Here is a 20,822-nt window from a genome sequence, read left to right as displayed (position 1 = left end):
AAACCCGAAAACAAAACACCATAAAACCAAAACAGACAAACAAAAACCAAAGTGTCTGCTGTGACCTCAAGATTTAAAAAAGTCTGACTATCAAAAGGTAAAAAGTCTTCTATTTTCTGTGCTGTCTGAAAAGACTAGTTCTGTCAACAGGGAGTGAATCACCAAATTTTGACCAGAAAACCTCTTCAATCTAGGTTGTACCAACAGATAAATATATTAACAATATTTTAAAGATATTAAAAAACTGCATAACCTTAGCATAACATTACGGCGTTTGTATTTTAAAAAAAAAACTTTAAAACTTTTACTAAATTATGAATGTGTATATATATTTACAAATAGCTGCAGCAAGGTGCATGCATACAGGATCACAGAATGCAAGCTGGAACAGAGCAGTCAAACCTAGCTATAACCAACTGTTGCTTCCTCTGTCAGAGTTGAAGCATGATTTCATCCCTCACCTTGGCTGTCCATGCAATTGTTCCCTAATCTGCTTTAGCCTGAATGGACTAGGTTAGCAAGATATGATATTTCAAACATTTAAATTAACCCAATTCACTTTGAATGAAAGTAGCTATGCCGTAAGCACTGGGGACAAGGGGGAAGGTAGAGCAAGAATGAAGATTCAGAAGGAGTAATTTAATCAGTTAGATGGCTGACAGAAGTCAACTGTTACCACCCATGATTATCCCCTGTGATTCAGCTCAGTACAGTTTCTGAAGTCAACATTTTTGTGCACAGCTTACTTTAACATACTAATAACCTCTGTTATTAACCTGTAAATTAATTTCTACCTGCTGCTCCTTGTCCCTCCCTCAACCCATTTTCTCCATCCTTACGGGCTGGCAATCACCAATCTTCCTCCTCCTCCGGTTGGTTATTCAATTTTATTTTTCAAACACAGTTCCTTATTTCTTCCTTCCTATCAACCTACTCTGCTCATCCTTTTCCCTCCCTCTTCCTCCCACATTCAACCTGGTAGAAATCTCTCCCTCAGCAGCTTGCAATTCCAACTTCTGTTCCCCCCCTTTCTCATCCTGCAGCAACTGTAAACACTCCTGAGCAGAGCTGGGCTGGAACATGCTCCACCTAACAACTGAGCTTCCAAAATCCATTCAGCCGGGTTTTCAATATTTTTAAATAATTTTAAACTAGGATTTAGTTTTTAAACAAAACATATACATTTTCACAGCCTATTTGAAGTTTTTTGCTTATCAAACACAAAAATAACAAATCAGTCTTGTACTTAAAAGTTGCTAGAACTCTTAGAATTCTTATTTTTCTGATGTATTAACCTTATATGTACCAATACCATACTTTTCCCATAAAATGTTATAACACTAATTCTTAATGAGAAAATGAGGGGTTTTTTACATTTTAAATTACCTTGTATTCTCTAGAACATATTTGCTCTCTAGAACATATTTGCTTGTTCTTTTCTACTGTCTTCATTTCTTCATATTTATCTTCCTTACAGAAATTTTGTATGTTAAATCTAGAATGCAACTACAACCAATTTCACAGTATTCGAAGAACTTAAGAAGTTCATGTCATTTAAATATCAACATCTATTCTGTATCTTCCTTTTCCTAAGATTTCTTCTGAAGTTGCTAAAGCTTTAAGACAATTAATGAAATTCTTCAATTTTTACCTTTACTACTTTCATTATGGTATACCTTGTGTCTTTTTATAAGAGCTAGAAGTAGTGTTTTATACTATTGCATATAAGACAGTTCACCTGAAAAACTGATTAAACCAACCTGAGTCTCTGAAGGGGAGAAAAAACAATCCCACCAAAAAAAAAAAAAAACAAAACAACATAACCACACCACAAAACCCCAAACAAAAATCCAACAACCAAAAAACAGCATTCATGAGCTGAACTGTAGACAAACAGCCAGAAGGAACAGATCATACTTTTATGGATATACTGAAATCCTAGATGGCTGTAACACTTCTGCTCCAAAGACTTATGTTCTCTTCATTACAGCAGCACTGAATAAGATGCATAAACAGCATTAGAAGCTCCAACCTGTACAATGCAGTTGCCTTCACAGGCAAGAACACAATCTAAACTCCCCACTACCTGTACTCCTGTAATAGTGTATTTTTGGGTGCAGAGTCATCCAGCTAGAACAGCAGGATTGTAGAGCTCCACAGCTAAGTCTGACTTCTGACATAGTACTTGGGGCACCCAGTCAAATTCAGGTCTCTAACAGCCAGGGCTGATGCACTAACCATGCACTGGATAGAAGGAAGTTGCTTTCAATTCCCCCTCCCTGTCCCCCCTCCCCCTAGTTTTCATCAAAAGTAACCATGCTTGATGAGCTCTGCACTGAATTCAAGGTACTCTAAAACAGCCAGGCATGACCTGAGAAAGCTTGTGTAAAAACATTCAAGGGTTGAGGAGAAGTTTTGCACTGTTCCCTTCACTGCTGCAACACAACAGAGCTCAAACCAACCCTAAGCAACCATCTGGGCAGATCAGGAGACCTGAGCATGAGTTTCCAGACTTTGCTGAAGCACATCACTAATTTATTGCTCCAAAAGAAAGTACTAATTATTTTCAACACCATGTGAAATTAAGGTACATATGAAGCTTTAAATAAATAAATAACAAAAAAGTAAAAGTGAAACACAGCCTACAACTGAGGCTCTGAAAGCAGAATTTGGGGAAAATCCGTGATATAAATGTAGCCATGAATCAATTCCATGTATATTTTTCCTGGACAGGTCTATTCAAGCAATGACTGGAACTGACCAATAGTTTTAGAAAGTACATTATATGACTAAAGCCGATTCTGTGGGGAAAAAATTAAATGATGCTTTAGAAATACTAAGCAGTATTTTTTTTCAAATGTAGAACTTCATCCCTAGAAAATGTACAGTTACTGTATCAGGTCAAAAAGCCCAATGATGAACTCGATGTCATTCAACCACAGATAATAAACCCTTCAGAGTTTGTCATAATATAAAGGCTCAAACTTTTAATTTGCTTTTATACCTTATAACCCATAAGAGATGCGAATATATTTCAAAAACATCTGCACTGAGGATATTTGGAAAAACATAATCATTTCAGTCACCTTAAAGCAGCAATGGCAAAATACTAAATAAGAGAAAACTCAGCAGCTCAGCATGAGTGATAGATACAAAATAGCAAAAATTACATCCTTTGACTGGATGGAACAGCATGAAAGTTTTCCAGCAGGTAGTTTTCTCTCTCCAGTTACATTTTAGCAAGGGGTGGAAAGGTTTGCAGATACTACAGTAAGTGCATCTACCTGCCTCAAGTTTGGGTGCGGACAAGTCTTGGCAATGAGTGGCTGCCAAAAGAGAAGTGAAGCATGTATCCTGACTGGTGGTGAAAGCCTGCTGTAGACATTGTAGCAGATGATAAATCTGACAGAGAGTACAGCTGCAACAAGTAGAAAAAAACTTCCAAGGCTGTACTGCGTGAACCTTCACAGCTGGAATAAGGTCGAATGCTGAAAGGAAGGATTTACTGCCAAGCAGGTTGTACAAAACTTTTTTTTTTTCCCCCAACATGCCAAAAATTATGCCATGCATATGCCTTAAAAATAAACAAATTAACACACCCTTTTTCCCCCCCCACAGACTATCAGCTTATTCTAAAACTCTCTTGGGTAAGTTTAGGCCATATTTCAGAAGTTAATGTACTAATTAAAATAAGGACTTGCAGCAGCTAGGTAAAGTTCTCTTTAATCGGTTTGCCCAAGCATACATTTCAAATCTATCCTACCTTGCAAAAACCAAGTCTCATTTACTTCTACCTGAAGACCCACTGATATGTTAGTAGGAACTAGGCAGAACAATGGTCACTGCTATTATCTGCTTTTTCTCTCCACATTCAATTGAGAAGCAGCTGAACAGGTCTAGAACTGCCACCTTCACTAGCCCCTACAAACAAAACTAATGGAGAGCCCATTTCCTGATTCTCAAAGCAAACATACTACAAATTGAATCAAAGGCCCCTTCCTCATTTTTAGGTTAAAGCGCAACTGAAAAAAATAAAGCAACTCCCTGCTCACCTCTTGATATTCAAATCTTGCTTCTTTTCTTCCCTCTCTGTGCAGACTCTGAACGCAGAATAAACATGGTCTCCTCTATACCTAGGCTATTTTCCTGCTGAATACGAAGAAGGTATCCCTCCATTTGTTATGGGAATCTTACTCAACACCAACCACACAGCCAAAACCAGATCCTACTATGGCCAAAACCAGAATAAATAAGCCATGAAAAGAGTGCTCTAAGATATCTAGAAATCATTTTACATTGGTCACGGATGTCATAGTTCAACCAGTTGTCTAGGGTAGCAGCATATTTTTTTTTAGTGGTTGATACACACTTTCAAAATTTATTATTTCCAGTTGACTACTTATTTCCTTACCTTCAGGAGAAAGGACTCCCTTCAAAAGGCTAGAAAACTCCACGTTTACAGTCTTGTCCTTTCTGTAAGAATCTGCCCCAAACAAAGCTTAAAACCATTACTTTATTATTGAGTATCTAGTCTGAATATGGCTTCAAATACAAGCTGGAGAAGATTATGACAAACTAAAACAAGTTTTTTAAAAATATCTATATTCAAAACTGCTAATGACCTGGTGTTTTAGCTTCTCTTCCTCTTCCTGGGCTTTTTTTGAACATTCAAGGAAGGTGCAGGCCTGCTTCTTAAAAAAATAATTTCTACACATGGGACAGTCATGGGACAGACAAATCTGTTTACTGTATGAACTTCCTCTGTGACAAACTAGATTCCAAATATCACACATTTGACTCATCACGAAGGCAGCACCGCTGAAAGGGAACCAACACTAAAAGCCCCTTTCCTTACTAATGTTTTCCAGCTCCAAAGCATGTCCCATGACAATCACACATAATCCACTGAGAAGCAGAAAATACTTGCCTGAGAGGTAAAAGAAAAACCAACAAACTATCATTTGTCCTTTCCTTCTAAAAACAAAGACATGTAATCTTCTTTCCAATAAACTAGTTCCCTGCCTTAACTGTTTTCGTGAAGACACACGGCTGTTCATACAGCAATTTTTTTTTCCAGTGTTCCCTGATTCCTATCCAGGTAAAAATGGAAGGTTTTAAGAGTAACTGGTCTGTAGTTGCAAAACTGGCCAAAATCTCTGAAGAGAATGACTCAGTGGGAAACTTATAAAAGGGGCAGGGGGAGAGAGACACTCTCTTTAATCCTGATTATTTTTTTCTGTCTACTTTAGGCCCCAAAACAGTAAGAACATGAACAGGAATGACAAGGAGGGGGGTAACAAATCTGAAGTAACACTGCTTGACAAATATTTTTTAGAACTTCATTATATACATTTTGCTATGAAACATAAAAATCTTCTTAAGTGACCGTTTGCACAGAAACTCTTTTCTGTATAAGATGAAGATGAATTTGATCTGTAATATTAATATTGTGAACATTTTCTACTATTTGCTCCCAATATCCTCACTAGGAAATAATTCCTATTTTACAAAATCATCTATGTAAATCTAAGATTTTCATGTACTACATAAACGTTACAAACTGTTTACATAGACCAACATGGACTATAATTTAAATAAACTATTTTTATGACAACTGGCTGACTACAGTTAGCATCTTCTACTAGTAGACAGATTTTCTCAAGAATGTAAATTGAGAAACCATTTTAACTGATGAAAGAGCATATGTTAGCCATTTTTACTTAGCAAGTCACCCCCAACATAATACTGAGAGACTGAACGTGATTTTTTTGGTCCACTCTGAATGGCACCAAACATTCATAAATACACTGACAGTTTTGAATATTGGATCATTCCGAGCCATATCAGCATATTAACATTGCTGACTACCAGCTTGCTAATACTGAGCAGTAGCCTTTCCCAGCCTACCTGTTAGCAAGGAGGAGGTAACAGATTACACATGCTTTACTGAGAACAAGGCTAGGAAGCATATAGAGAACATCTGAAACAAGTAACACTCCACCCATCACCCCCCCCCCCCCCTAAGAAAAACACCAAAAAATAAAGGATATTTCACATTAGATTAATACCATCCACTTTCTCATTCCTACTGTATGCATTAAGTATGCCAGGGTCAAAAATTTGCTCCTTAGCAAGATACAGACCATAACAACTCAGCTCATATCCAGTAAAGCAGACAAGAATACAGGGCTCTTGTATGTTTCACAGGGTCTTAACCCCAAACAAAAAAAAGCACTTGATTAGCACTTTGTCAAATGTGAATTTGGACTTAGCACACCTCTGTGCACTTGAGCCGCTCCAAAGAATGCTGATTAAAAGATTTTTTGCATGTCATTAATGAACAGCATACTTTCTGAAGGTTTATAAGCAACAAATTTCCAAATAGCATTTAAGCTGATAGGATGGAAGATCATATTTATGTTTACTGGAAGTGAAGAAGGGGTGTGGGGGGAGGGGATGAGACACACCAAAAACCTTTACCACCAGCCCATTTACACGTGGGTAAAGTTGTAAAGTTAAAAAAAAAAAAATAGTAGTAGTACAGCACTGATGATATCTCTCATTTACTAACAGGGCAGGATCACACCCCTTCAAAGGAGCTTACTGGAGTAACATTTTCCACAGAACACATACGCTCCTGCAGAAGACATGACAGTTTCAGGCTTGGGAGATGTGACTTTCTCCTTTCCCTTGGAGGCTTATATTTCTGGAAGTAACAGGACCTCAAACATGGGCAGTAGGCATAAAACTTTCAATTTCCTGAGGTTTCAAGAGTTACCCCATAAAACAGCAGCAGCTTAACAAAAGTAGCAGGGAGAAAAAAAGCATTTTTTAAGCATTCTTTGAGGATGATCCCCTAATGCCCACAAAGCCACAGGGATTAGATAAAAGAAAAATGTGAAAAATATAAAAAATATTTTCTGCTAGTTACAGTATACAGGAAAGATTAGAACAGGTTTGTACTAATTAGGTATAAAACATGCTTGTGTGCTGAAAAACCCTTCTTAACCCCCAAACTGATAGGGTAGGGAAGCACGGTTGCTCAAACAAGAAGGCCGAGACCTTACTATCCCAATGAGAAAGATTAGGTAAACTTCCTTCTTCTGCACATGCTCACAAGGATGCAGAGCGCAGAGAACTACCTCTCTTCCTTGAATTCTAGGCAGACACAGTGAAGCCACAAAACTACTTTTTTTCATACTGCAGAGGCAAAGTCAACCTGCTAAAAGAAAAGCTCTTTCCCCTACAGCTTTTACAAATATTACGGGGGAGGAAAAAAGAAAAAGAAGGGGAAAAAAAACCCCAAACCATCACATATTAAATACCTGAATTGTCATCAGGACTTTCAGGAGACAATAACAGAACAGGTTACTGTGTACCACTCCCTCTAAGGAAAATAATCCAGGTTGCAACAGTATGGTCTGCAGTTGCCTGCAGATTCAAAGATAAAACTATAATAATGACGTTTTTTCAAAAGTCTAGAGAAACTTCTTGTTAGTTTTGATTTCAGAAACTGAAAACGTAGTTCAATTCTGCAGCAAGACAGTTTCCATGGGAGCAAAATTCTGACTGACAGACATCCTACAGTCTGCTGGGATGCCAGTGATTCTGAAGAAAACTAAACAAGATCTCAGTGTATGCCAGCACATAGAGTGTGAAACAATGTATGGAAGTATAGATATGAAAAAGAAATGGAAGGCAAAGTGGGGAAAAAAGGCCAGAAAGAAGATTTGGCAGAGCTACCAAGGAGCTTTATATTATAAAAGAAACGCTGAAAGAATGAAAACCGGCAGAGGAACTCTTAAAAAAAAAAACCATTAAGATATACTGACACTCAAATTGGAAGTAAAATGTTGGTACTGAAGAGACCAGCAAAAAATAAAATTGTTCCATATTCATTCACCAACCAACAGAGGAAGCAGAGTCAAAGCCCATATAATCTTTTCTTCAAGATATTCTGAAAGCACTCAAAAGTGTAGGAAGGAGGAAGATGAGAAAAAACTATACGAAAGATATAAATATGCATAAAAGTCATGTAAGAGAGTATATTAGTCTCTAAAACCAAAGTATGGTTTTCTGAAATATCTCTTAAAATTACAGGAAATAAACTAAGATTAGAAACTTATGGTTTTGTATCAGTAAGAACAGTAACAGGAGTGTTATTTTGTTAACAGTCTGTTTAACAGTCAAAATGAGAGCAAAAAGTGCTAAAAGTTTGCTTATTAACTACAGCTGTATCTGAAGATGAGGCAAGACAGCATATAAGATATTTCTCTTTAGAGAAACTCCCCAATGTTTTCTAAAGGAAATAAAGACAGGACAGAGCTATCTTCTTCACTGATACAGGCTTTACCAAACAAACTCTCATAGCAGCTGTCAGTCATGAAATCTGGCCAAAATTTGTCTTTTTAAGAGTACAGATGAAAATGTAGGACCAAATAGCAGCTCAAGATAAATTTCATCAAGAAACTAGAGATGGCAGCAAAGTCTCAAGCTATCAGATGAGAGTAAGAGAAAAAGTTAAATGAAAAGGAAAGTTCTGAATAATTCTTACAGCTTTGTTCAAACAGTAAACATCTCAAGTTTTTTTTCTTTTTTTCCCATTTTTAAACCGTGACAAAAAATTAGAAACCCGGTAGAAAGAGCAGGTATAAAGTACAGTAAGGTTTTATTTTGAAATGCAATGACTTCACAGACCAGTTTTTAGCACATATCAGAAAAAGCATTTTAAAATAGCTTTCAACAAAATATGCATGTTTACATCTACCATGTATCAATATTCTAAGCAGTCACCGCTGGTTTTGGACGGTTTCAGCCACGTATCTGAAACCACATTTCAGGAAGGTCTTACTGTCATGCTTTTCCTTGGCTTGGCAACTGTAACAAATACTGAAAATTGGTTATAGGCTCAGTTTCAGGAAGAGAATTTTCAACTCTTAGTTTTCTGCAACACTTTACATGTTTAAAACATACATTAGCTATATAGGAAACTAAGCCCTATTCTGAAAAATTACAAATATTCAGGGAAAAAACCACAAAAGTTTCACAAAGTGATCTCAACTTTCTGCTAAACTGCACCCCTGAGAATACTCTAACATTCTACACTTCTGAGTTTGCTGTGGAATTCTAAAATTAAAGGATCCTAGCATATTGAAAGGCGTTGCCCAACAGCAATGAATAGCTCAGTATCTCACAACTAAGCAGAACACCCGAACCAACAGCTCTGGCACGTATTTTGCCTAACTACTAACTGGGACACATTCTCAAACCCAGCTTGCTGGTCCATGCCCAGTGGAGCAGCAGCCGCTACTCACCTCATCAGTGCTTGGAACATTCACTTTGAAATTGAGAGGCACATATTCATGTCCTCCCCTAGCACATGGTACATGAAAAAAACATTCACCCGGCTAGACGAAATGGGAAGCAAAGGTATTCTCAGCACTCCCAGCTGATGTTTGATGGCATCATTTAATATTCACCAGATCACAAAGAAGGGAAAAGAAGCATCCATGATGATCATACTCACTAAGCAAAAAAGAAAAAAATTCCGATTCCCAGCTCTGTTCTGAAAGAGTTGTAAGTATTTGATACACACAACACAAGGGAACCAGCTCTACAGCCAGCAATCTATTCGAAAACATCCCTAACCAGCAGACCAAACAGACAATTCTAACTTTTGAAAACTTCAAACAGCTAAGAAGCTAAGAGTCCAAGAAAGACGATATATCTGCAGGAGTTCAGAAAGTATCCGGTCTCAATGGCAGCTATGAAGTATTGAATACTTTCCAATTGGAAGTGCCTGCAGCTGATAAAAAAATTTGACACACTTGAGATCTAAGATTAGAGAAAGAGCTCCTGATATTTTAAGCAGCCTGTTTACTTTATGCTTTTAAAGATAATTGAACCTTAAGGGCTGAATATCCGAGAAACCCAGCCAACAGGTAACCATTTTTACCACAGAGGAAAAAGTAAAAACAAATCAAATCTTAATCTAATACCTGTAACTGAGCAAAACAGTTCTGTGTGCCCTTCAGTTTTGAAAGCCCCTTTTTTTGCTTTCATGTCTTTAGTGCTGAAGCTCTGGAGTTAAGACGCTTGCAGGAACACACTAACGAAGAGATTACCTCTAGTTTGGGGGCTGTAGAAAGGAAAACAGGGTTCTCTGGAAGCAGAAGTTGGCACTTTTCAATCTAAACTAACACAGAACTAACTGTTAAAATATTTGCCTTTTTTATATTTTTTTTTTTATTGAAACATTCTCGGTCAATGCAATACATTTTACATTTAGGTCTAGAACAAAACAAAATCTGAAAAAAAAGGCAGCTCAGGCAAACTTTGGTTTTGATTTCTTGAATTTTCCTAAATATGCTATCAGTACTTTTGCACATAATCACATCAGAACCAGAAGCAACAGACTTAGATTTGGTTTCTATAATAGAAGCTTTCACAAACATTAAGCATGCTTGCAGTTCAGAGTACATCCAACTGCTGATATTTAAGTCCTGAAGGACCTAACAAAATACATGCACACTTGAAAAGCATCTAACTATGTTGTAAGCTAACATGCTTCAAAGACTTAATTCAAATATTCAAAATATTAAAATCCCAGATTTACAGTTGCCTCCTTAACTTTAATTTGACTCTATCGTGTATCCAATTTAAATCCTGAATGAGGCGAGGTCCTGACTAAGTTAGTGCTTGGTTTTAATTATGGGGAACGTCTACATGTACAGAAAGAAGGAAGAAGCAAATTAAGAACATAAAGCTAAGTGATTTTTTGTGTGTGTTAGTAATTGTTTCTTAATTTGCAACTTACTTTTTCCTTTAAAAAAAAAAATCCCTTTTTTCCACCCCTTTCCTTACCGTTGCAGGGAAGAGTTTGGAGGCTATCTTCCTCCTTATTTTGCAAAAAAGCCAAACATGCTTTAAAAGACAACAATGCATTTTATGATATGGCCTAACTTAATAGTTCATTGTTGTCAAAGGTGGGGAGAAGGGACGGGTCCTGCACACCTTATCTCTCTCTATCCTGAAGTCTTCTAACTTGTGCTAGCCCTGACTGCACTGCAGGTCTAGTCAAGCCAGTGAAAACAGCAGAATAACCCATCCAACAAGTGAGTATTTTTGTAGCGCACCTGGCTGATACAGACCAGATGAATGCTAAAGCTGGCAGAGGAAGGGTGGATCACGCAGGGCATGGAAGCACATAAAGAGAGCAAGACCTCCCTCTTCCAGCAGCAGCAAATTTAATTCAGCTCATCGCAAAGTTGTACTCATATACTCCTACAGTGCCTCACACAGGGACAAAGAGAGGAAAAAGGCTACTACCACCTTGTTTACAGAATCTACAGACTAGCTACAACTTGATACAGCTCTCCTTCAGGAATCATGATACACTTTAAAAGGCTGCAGTATTACAGAGATGCAGGATTTCACCTCAGTTCCCACCCTGATTAGCTGCTCTGTATAGCTAGACCAGCGCTGACCAGACATATGTTTTCTCTAAACCCATCTGAACCCAGTGTATCCAGTCCTGCTGGATTCAAGTTCAACCCTGGCAAACCTAAAGAGCTCCACAAAGATCTGCTCTGTTCCAGGAAAAGTTACTAGGTCAGATCACTGTTGATGCAGGAAAGATCCTATCACTGAAATACACCATTCCCCAGGTTTTTTTTGTAATCTTCCCAGACTACCCTCACCCCCACCTTCTACATTATCTTTTGCTAACTGGTAAGAGGTAGGTAAGGGGGTGGTTTGGCAAAGGGAGATAAGACTGCCTTACTTGCTTCTTCTCTGTCCCTTCCATTTACAGGTGTATAGATCCCTCAAATACAGTGTAAATTAGTGCTTTCCCACTGTTCAAAACTGTTCCCCTCTGTTCAAGTATTGTGAACAACACCTGGAGCCAAAAAAAAAGGAGAAAAGTGGGCAGCTAACAACTCTATTTGCAGCAACAGCTGCAGGATTTCCCAGGAGCAGGGTGGGAGTAAAGTAATAGGAGATTCTCGGCTGACTTCTCTGAGCTAGAACACCAGGAATGCAGCCAAAGGTTTTACTCGTAGACCCTCTCCTCAAAACAAAATTGGGAGAATAAAGACAACAGAGGAACATGTCTGAAGATCTTGTTAGGACAAGTTAAACTTCCCTGTAGGAGAAACAGTAAGAACTTTTTTCATTTTGTTTGTGTTTTTCCATTGTGGTTGGGGGGGGTGGGGGTGGTGTTGAGTGAGTGTGGGTTTGGTTTTGGGGGTTTTGTTTGTTTGTATTTTTTGTTGTTATTATTTATTCCCCCTCCCCAAGACAACAGCTCTGATACTGGCAAAGTCCATAATGAATCCTGAAGTCACAAAAGAAAAATGGATACTTTATGCATCCACACAAGACAACATCTAGAGACAGACTTCATAAAGTTCTAAGTGCCTTAGAGGCCACCGTACCTGAGAAGCCTCAGCCTCACTACAGCTAAGACTTTTTTCCTTTACCCCTAGACCTCTTTGGATCAAAAATTTCCAAATGTGGACTACCTTCCAAACCCTGGTAACAGTGAGTTTAAATGAAGTCATGAGTTACCCAAGAATCATGTGTTCCCTAGAAAACGCACACTTTAAAACTGTAAGGGTTTCTCAAGTCTCAACTACAGCAGAACTGACACTTTGATGAGATAAAACTAGTTTTTCAACTTAGCTGAAAGTGCTTCCTAAACAACTGAAACAGAACACATTTTATACCAGTTTAAATTCCGCCATAGGACTTATAACCCAGCTCTTACTTCGAAAAATTTTGTTCAGAGACAAGTTCTTTACAGCTTTCTTAATTCACCTATCCTAGGAAGTTTGCTTAATATTAAATGCTAGGAGTAACTGCTCATATCCACAATATCCAGAAAAGAAAATGGGGATGTTTGTTAGTCAAAAATGAAATTGGAGTGCCTGCAAGCAGTTACACAGGGCATTGGGTAGCCAAAGAAACAGGTGAAGGAGCCAAGTGAAGATCTCTTTAACCAAATGGTATTTAGAAACCTCTGGAGGAAGGAAAATATACAGAACTTAAGGGGCACACAATTAACTTTGTAAGTGTGTAAAACTATGCATCAATTACAGGTGTGTTCACATGGTGAAGACGTTTTACCTATTGGTTTCTGAAAAACCTGTCAATATAGCAATTGACAAAATATAGACGATATAAAAATTCTGACAAATCCTAAGCCTGAAAGGAAAGTACAGCCCCACTGTACATTGAATATTGAAATAAAAGGCAGAAGGTATGTTGTAACTTTCTGGATACCCCTTCTTACCCTAATACAGCAAAAAGCTATGAAAGTACAAGAGCAAGACACTTGTTAACCAATGGAGGGTCACTTCTGTCATTTGAGAATACATTAGGAAATAGCCCTTGGTCCTTTTAGTCCTAAATGTATCCTGTAACAGTTTTCTAGTTGTTGCTCTGAAAAGAAACTTTGCTTCTCCTACGAACTGAAGTGAAAAATTAAACCCTTATTATAATGCAAAGGTCTTTTATGGTCAAGCTCCAAAAATTATTCCAAACCTTATTTAGCTGTTTTCTTTTCAGAAAAACAAAGATTCTGGTAAGAATGGGGCTTGAACACTAACAACCCTATTGTAACTGAAACACCAAAGCTTGCTGTCCACTTCTGTTTCTGACACAGGAGGCATTGCTTTTACCAATAGACATGTCCCACGAAACATTGTTAACTCACTCTGACTACAGCAGAAGTTTTTTAAAAGAAGTTACTAACCTGACACTCTAAAATACAGTTCAAATACAGTTCAGTTTACAGCTATGTTGAAGTGAAGGCTCTCTCTTCCCATGCTTCGGGTGCCTTACCTAGGTATCCTCTTACATGCTTATCTGATATATGCAAAGAAAAAGAAAAGGGTTTCTTGGGGTTCTTTCAGTGAGCATATTAGCTGATTAGTACACTGTCTTAAGATATCTAACTTTTAAACAACGAGGGATGATAATTCTGGATATTCATATAATATATTGTGTATACACATTTTCCCACTGTATATTAAAAAAAGTACTCACTCCTGGAAAAAAGGAAAATTCGGAACAGGTTTGGGTTTTTTTATTATTAACTCCATAATTTGTCGTAAAACCCCCTACTTTTAAGAATAACCACTGTCAATTCTGAAGTCACCATTTTTTAGATGGTACATTTAGTATGATGACAGGTTTCTGAAAAGTGATCTTTGGAAACATCATATTAGGGTTAATACTGATCAATTACCTTGCATTGTCATGACATCTGTATAAAAGATAAGAAGGCCAGTGTATCATACAGAGGGTTAAGTAGGTGAGTGGGCACTGATATAAAATACAGTATTTCTTTATCCTGGAGCATTTTATGTCAAGCATTGTGCTTGAACTGAAACGATTATCAGGGATCACTTGGGTCCTAAAGCTTAGCCCTCATTCTCGAAGGCAACAAACTTTCATACTATTTTAATAAAAACATCAAGCTCTTAACTTAGCAAATCTTCAAGACAAGGTAGTTTTTGTTGTCCCACAACTTCTTACATACAGCTGCTACAGAATCTCAGTATTAAATTGGTCTAAAATCTTCTATTTTCAGCCTCAAATTACTTGGGACCGGTCTGCATACATTTGCTCATCTGCTCTTACCTTCAAGGGCTTCCTTCTCTTGGGTGTTTAAGCACAAAAACATATTTGCAAAGCCCTTACACAATCTTTCTCAGTTTGCATTTTCCTAGATGAAGTTCCTTCAAACTTCCCTCTTAAGCAAGCCTCTATTTCCCAATTACTACAGACATCTTGTTCACATCATAAGGATGCATGCAAGAATGCAACTGCTTACCAAACCAACACTAGAGAAAGCCACACAAATGGAGAGTACTGATTAAAATGTTGTACTCTTCAACTAGGTGTATTAATTCTACTCTGTGTTCAGCTACAGTTGAACCTCTTAAGTAGATAGAGCCTCTTGAGTAGAAACGGGTCACTGTTACAGCTAAAATCCACAGCAGGATAACTTGGCTACGGAGATACTCTAGCAACTATACACTTCAAATTATCTACTGTTATTTTCCTGAAGCAATTCACATTATGACCTCATGCTTATATCAAATATTCATTGTAATCTGTTCACCTGAAACACTAACACAGAAAACAGCTGAGAATGTTTTATTTGTACACTAGTGTTTCAAACAGTACTAAGAAACTCAAAAGCTAAAGTAGACAAAACTCTTTCCATATCCCAGAGAAGTTCCCTTCCCTCTCCCTCCTTTCCAAACAGTGAGTACATAATACAGATTTTTCACATTTTCATTTGGTTTGTCAAAATTATACCCATCAGTTATTTGCACTGGCTTTACTGGAGGTACAAAATTTCACTTGTATACTAGAGAAAAAGTACAATTGAGACTCAACAGTATTCTCACTCCTGTGCAGAGAAAATGGAGGCAATAATGAAAAACAGTATCACTGAAACCATCAAAATATTTCTAGATAGTTTTGTTATCACCATACTTAAAATTATTGAAATATTTCTTGGACAAGAAATCCGTGGGCTCTCTCATCCCTTTCCTTAACACTCACAGACTGCGGCATAAATCTAAAGCAGCATCTCCATCTCAAGTGGAGCGATGGAAAATGCAGCCATGATCTTCTTGTCTGACTTCAATGGGATAAAAGCGTTCATACCTGAATGCAAAAAACTGCCCTGTCCCATCTCCCACCCCAAGACCTTGCATCTTCCCCTTGCATCTCCTACAGTGTTCCAGCAATGCTGGTAGGCTGCAGAAGAGAAGCAGCCCTGCAGGCTCTAGGCACCTTAACTCCTCTTTACTAGATGGAAGAGCCCAAGCAGAGAGAATTGTCCCATCACAGGGGAAGGAGGGATGAAAACAAACTAAAACCCTCAGCGTGCAGTGTAGAAAAGGACCAGACCAAACCCAGTCATATTGCAGAGAACATCCTGAAAGCTACAATAGCATTAGCACCAACCATCACATTATACTTTGGTACTCAAAATACCAATGACTGTACTACTACTATGCACAACAATTGTACACATATATGGTCCACAAATGGAAGAAAAAATTACAAAAATGTACAGTTTAAGTCACTATTGATATGAAGACTAATGATTTCAATTGTAACCTTTTTAACACAAATAAACTTTTATCAACTTTACTACATAGTATTTGCAAATTAAAAATCCGGAGAAATTTTTAAGCAATCTGCAATCCTATTGTTAGAAAGATCAGACAATCTTTATGGTACTCCTCTAATGCTAACATAAACTGACATGAATCTTAAGAGGTACGGAAAGTCAAATGCAGATAATGTAAAATAGAGTCACTGCAGAACAAGGATTCTGTCGATCATAAAAGTCATGCTTCGGTCTTCTAGATTCAATACTAGCTAAAGACAGGTATTCTCTCTTTGACATAAAGAAAACTACTGCTACATACATGTTTGTGGAACTCCCTATGACAAACTCAGAACAGTTTTCACCTCAGGTAAATACCCAAGATGTTTCAACTCTATGCCTCCTACTTTTTATAAACTACTCAATGCATTCTGAATGAAAATTTTAATAGAAAATAAAGAAGTACACTTAGCACTATTATCTGCGAACTGTCAGTGAAATACAATGTACGGGGAGAATCTCTTCAAAGTTACCTAGAAGCAAATTTGGAAAAAAATGGCACAGCTGGGGATTTCATCACTGCCAGTTATCCCGAGATAACGCTAATACATTTTTGAAGGCTAATACAGAAATCCCCAATTTATTCCCTGCTTGAAGTATGTTTGTCTCAGCCAAGTCTGAAGACAGGACGGTAACCTAGAACATCACACATCTGGCAAAGTAAAACCACACGACTAACGTTAGTGTCATAAATGCCACTTAAAAAAGTTCAACAAGAAATTTGGATTATTATTCCAACTTTTATCTCTATACAGCTTTCAGCAATGGAAAGGTATACCGGAAAGATATGCAAATTAAGATTTCCCTTAATTTTTTTCTAAAGGAAACAAGAACTAGAATTTTTCTCTATCCGTCCTGGCCTTTCTTTTCTCCTGCACCCATTCAAAATGAAACATGCATGCTTGCAGAACTTAAACATATTAAATGCCACACAATACACAGTTTGTCACTGTCATTCCAATCAATTAATTCCTACACTACTGCATTGTAATTGTTCCACACTCCAGCACACCAAAAGTTATTATCCCTGTGTTTACACAAAGTAAGTACGATCAGTTTATTGCGTTTAAAAGTGTTTAAAGTTTATCCTAAAGATCAGAATACACCTCAACAAATTGGACAGCATACTGTCAGCTAAGAAGCAGTCTCCTTATTTCTCTAGTAAATTGCATGGGAACTTTGGGACTTCTCTTAGACTAAATATTGAGACATTTTACAGGCAAAGATCTCTTTCCCACACCCTTTGTGAAAATACATTTTACTACCTTAAATGACAGTGGTAACTACCTATTTAGGAAAGATAAATTACATGTTTTAATATTTCATGTGTCTGAAACGCAAATCAGGGCCAGATGTGCTATTTACAAGAACTAAATTACTGTATCAATCAATAATAAATCATTGGAACGTGCAGACATTAGTGGATGTTTCACTGAAAGATGTTTAGCAAGATGCATATGTATCAATTCAAAGCAGATTTACAGCAGCTTCCCTCAAGTTGCTTAAAGACAAGCGAGGTGGTACCCAAAATCTGTAAGCTAAAAAAGATGCTGCATCCCTGGTTCCCTGGAAGTCACCTGCATAGTATTGCAAAGAAACAGGAATACTGCTTATACAACTATACATGAAACTGTGTATTTATTTGAAATGTTTCTTAGAGGACTAGCATGACATCTGTGTGGAAAAGCCTGAGCAATCACAACCAGCTACCAACCCTTCACACCATCACTGCTGCTATTTTCAGTGATCCACCCTGTTTTTGCTACAGCGCTCTTGGCATCATTATGCTACTGTGATTCAATATTTATCAGCTAGATCTAGTTACATCATAACACTATCTATACTACCTGAATCTCATGCGAAACTTCTGTAGCTAATACCTAATCCACAGTTTTTGAGCTCTCTCACCAAAATTCACAGACCACAAAACAAAAAGTCATTCAAGATGTGTGAACATCTGGACCCCCGTGAATCATCGATTCTCTAAAAGGGTGTGTGGTCATGCATAATCACTACGCCTTCTTTCTAACGGTAATCAGGTACAAATAAAATAGTGTGTGAACTGCAGTGGTTAGCATAAAACCACTTGTGAAAGGAGTGTGCCAAAAATTGTCTTCAAAATATGTTTAATAACAGAATTCTGTTTCTCAGCTACAGAAGCTCCTCACCAACAATCAGCATTAAGGTAATGCGATCGTTTACCATTTATGACAATAAATAAGGCCCTTTATGCTTAATATTTTTAAAAGTTGCTTGTGTTAAAAGAAAGGTACTAATAACTTGTGAAATGACAGAAATGAGTGCTGAAACTTCTGCTGACAACTAAGTCACCTGCTAAGTCCGAGACTAGCATTTTAGTATAATCCCAAGGAAAGATTAATTCTAGAGTATTTTTAGCCCCAGCTCTGAAAGTAGACAGCACTTGATAGAAACTGGAAAGCATCCTGGTGGAGATCGGACAAGACAACACATGCAGAAAAAATTATTAGTTTATAATCAAAACACGGTGAACAATTATTTTTGTAAAATTCACTGTCAGGGGAAAAAAAAAAAAGCTGCGAGCACACTGAACCGCGTCACTACTAACAGCAATCTCAGCTTCCGAATCAGAAACATACAGAAAATTTAGTTAGTCACAATATTGCTACATCTTTCAGGTCCGTTTTGCAACACAGACACAAGTACAGAAAATATGTGAAAGACGACAAATAAATAAAAACTGGATTTCGAAACAGGGCAGTCACAAAAATATTGGGGGGGAGGGGGAGTGTAGGAGGCGGGAAACAGAGGTCAGCCTTTATTCTTTAACAGCATCTGATCTGGGGGATTCTGTGCATTTACTTGGTGCGATTACACAGACTGAGACTTGAACTGTCGTCTTCATCCACCCTGCAACAGTGGTTACCCGAAACAGGCAGCTGGGGAACGCTAGCAACTACCTCAACTCCTAGGTTTGATACAAGCCTCGAACACAGGTTTAATAGCAGTTGCATAATAAGATTCAAAAGGCCAAGCACTCCTACCGCCTTACCCATCTCTATTTCCACGCGAAGGAGAGTGGAGGGAAAGATCTGGACGAAAACCGAGCACTACCCGAGCGTCACTACTACCGCCACTACCAAGCTGGTTATTATGCAGCAAAGAGGAGGAAAAACCAACACCTGGCGCACAAATATGCAGGCACCCAGTGAATAGGTGGATCTAGAGAGAGATATCTTCCCTTTCCCTTCCCCAATAGGTAATCCTTGATGGGTGTGCCAGGAATGGGATATAGGGGGGAGGAGAAGAAAAGGGGTGGGAAGTGGTTGCCGCTTGCTGCAGCCAGCCTGAGTGATGGTTAGGCGGTTAATCATGGTGGCTGAGGAAACATCGGGTCACTTCTCCCCCCTTCCGCCTCCCCTGCAATGAGGACGGTGGGCAGCGCGGCGGAGACGCCCGCCCTGTCACCGCCACCAGCCACGGGGGGACGCGGACCCCGCACCGCTCGCACGGGGACCCGCTGGCCGCGGCGACTCAGGTGGGTGCCGAGCAGAGCATCCCCCTCTCCCCCCGCGCCCGGCGGGAAGGGGGGCACCGCCGCCTCCCACCCCCCCGCCCTGCCCGGTGGCGCACACCGTGCCCGGCCCTGCCCGCCGCCCGCTCGCTCCCCGCGGGACTCACTTGCCGATCACCTCGCAGAGCTCGTACACGTCCTCGAACAGCACGTCGTCGTCGGCCATGGTCCGGGCGGGGGGGGGCAAGGGGGGGGATCAACCCGAGAGGCGGCGGCCCCGGGGAGGGAGGGGGAGGGGGCGCCGCGGGCACGGTCCCCGCCGCGCGGCGCGCTCCCCTGCCGGTCAGCGCCAACCGCCACCACCGCGGTAAATCCCAACCGCTACCGCAGCTCCCGCCGCCGCCGCCGCCACCTTCCGGGGGCGCCGCCGCCGCCCGCCCGCCCGGGGGCTCCCGCGGCCGCGTCGGGACTCCCCGCTCCTCCTCCTCCTCCTCCTCCCGCGGGCCGCAGCCGGCCGCCGCTCCCCGCGCGTGTCACACACTCCGCGACCCCACCTTCCTCCGCCCCCCACCCCCCTCCCGCCCCCTCCCCTCCTCTTCTCAGCCGGCTACTCCCCGGCGGCGGCGGCAGCGGCACCGGGCGGGCGGCTCCGGCTAGCGGGGCGGCGCGGGGTCCATGGAGGGGATCGGCGCGACGGGGAGCGGGGCCGGCAGCAGGCGGCAGCGCCGTCTCGCTCCCTCGCCGAGCGGGCGGGCGGCCGCGCGCTCCCGGGCGGAGGGGTAGGGGGGGAGGGCGCGCGCCGGGAGGGAGGATAATAGTGGGAGGGAGAGGGGCGGGGAGCTGCGGGCGCGGCCGTTGATTACGCTCCCAGGCGCGAGGAGGAGAAGCAGCAGAAGCAACAGCAACGGCGGTAGCGGCCGCGATAGGCGCTCGCTGTACTGGAGGGCGGGCGGGCGCGCGCCCAGCCGCCGTCACGCAAAATCGTCACGGCGCGCGCGCGCGGAGGCGGGAGCCGGTAGGGGGGGGTGGCGCGCGCGCCGGCAGGCCGAGCAGGCGCGGCAGGCGGGAGGGGGGCGGGGGGCTGCGTTCGCTTCCGCTCCCATTCTCCCCACCCCCACCCCTCCCGCCCCACCA

The 20,822-nt window shown here is 40.4% G+C and overlaps 1 protein-coding gene across 4 annotated transcripts in view; it reads right to left on the bottom strand.

Moving 5' to 3' along the window:
• Window positions 1-20,254, bottom strand: part of CASK (calcium/calmodulin dependent serine protein kinase) — a 217,831-nt gene extending 197,577 nt beyond the window's left edge. For 3 of the 4 annotated variants that reach the window (XM_064473100.1, XM_064473111.1, XM_064473118.1), the window contains exon 1: window positions 19,856-20,253. In XM_064473100.1, coding sequence (XP_064329170.1) covers window positions 19,856-19,914 — 59 coding nt within the window. In that variant the 5' untranslated portion in view covers window positions 19,915-20,253. Of the gene's footprint in view, window positions 1-19,855 lie in introns of all 4 variants that reach the window. The other variant, XM_064473093.1, reaches the window with a different exon arrangement.
• Between the last annotated feature and the right edge of the window lie 568 nt (window positions 20,255-20,822).

Source organism: Phalacrocorax carbo, chromosome 1, assembly GCF_963921805.1.
Source record: "Phalacrocorax carbo chromosome 1, bPhaCar2.1, whole genome shotgun sequence".
In the NCBI taxonomy this organism is placed as follows: Eukaryota; Metazoa; Chordata; class Aves; order Suliformes; family Phalacrocoracidae; genus Phalacrocorax; species Phalacrocorax carbo.
This window is presented reverse-complemented; position numbering and strand designations above follow the sequence as displayed.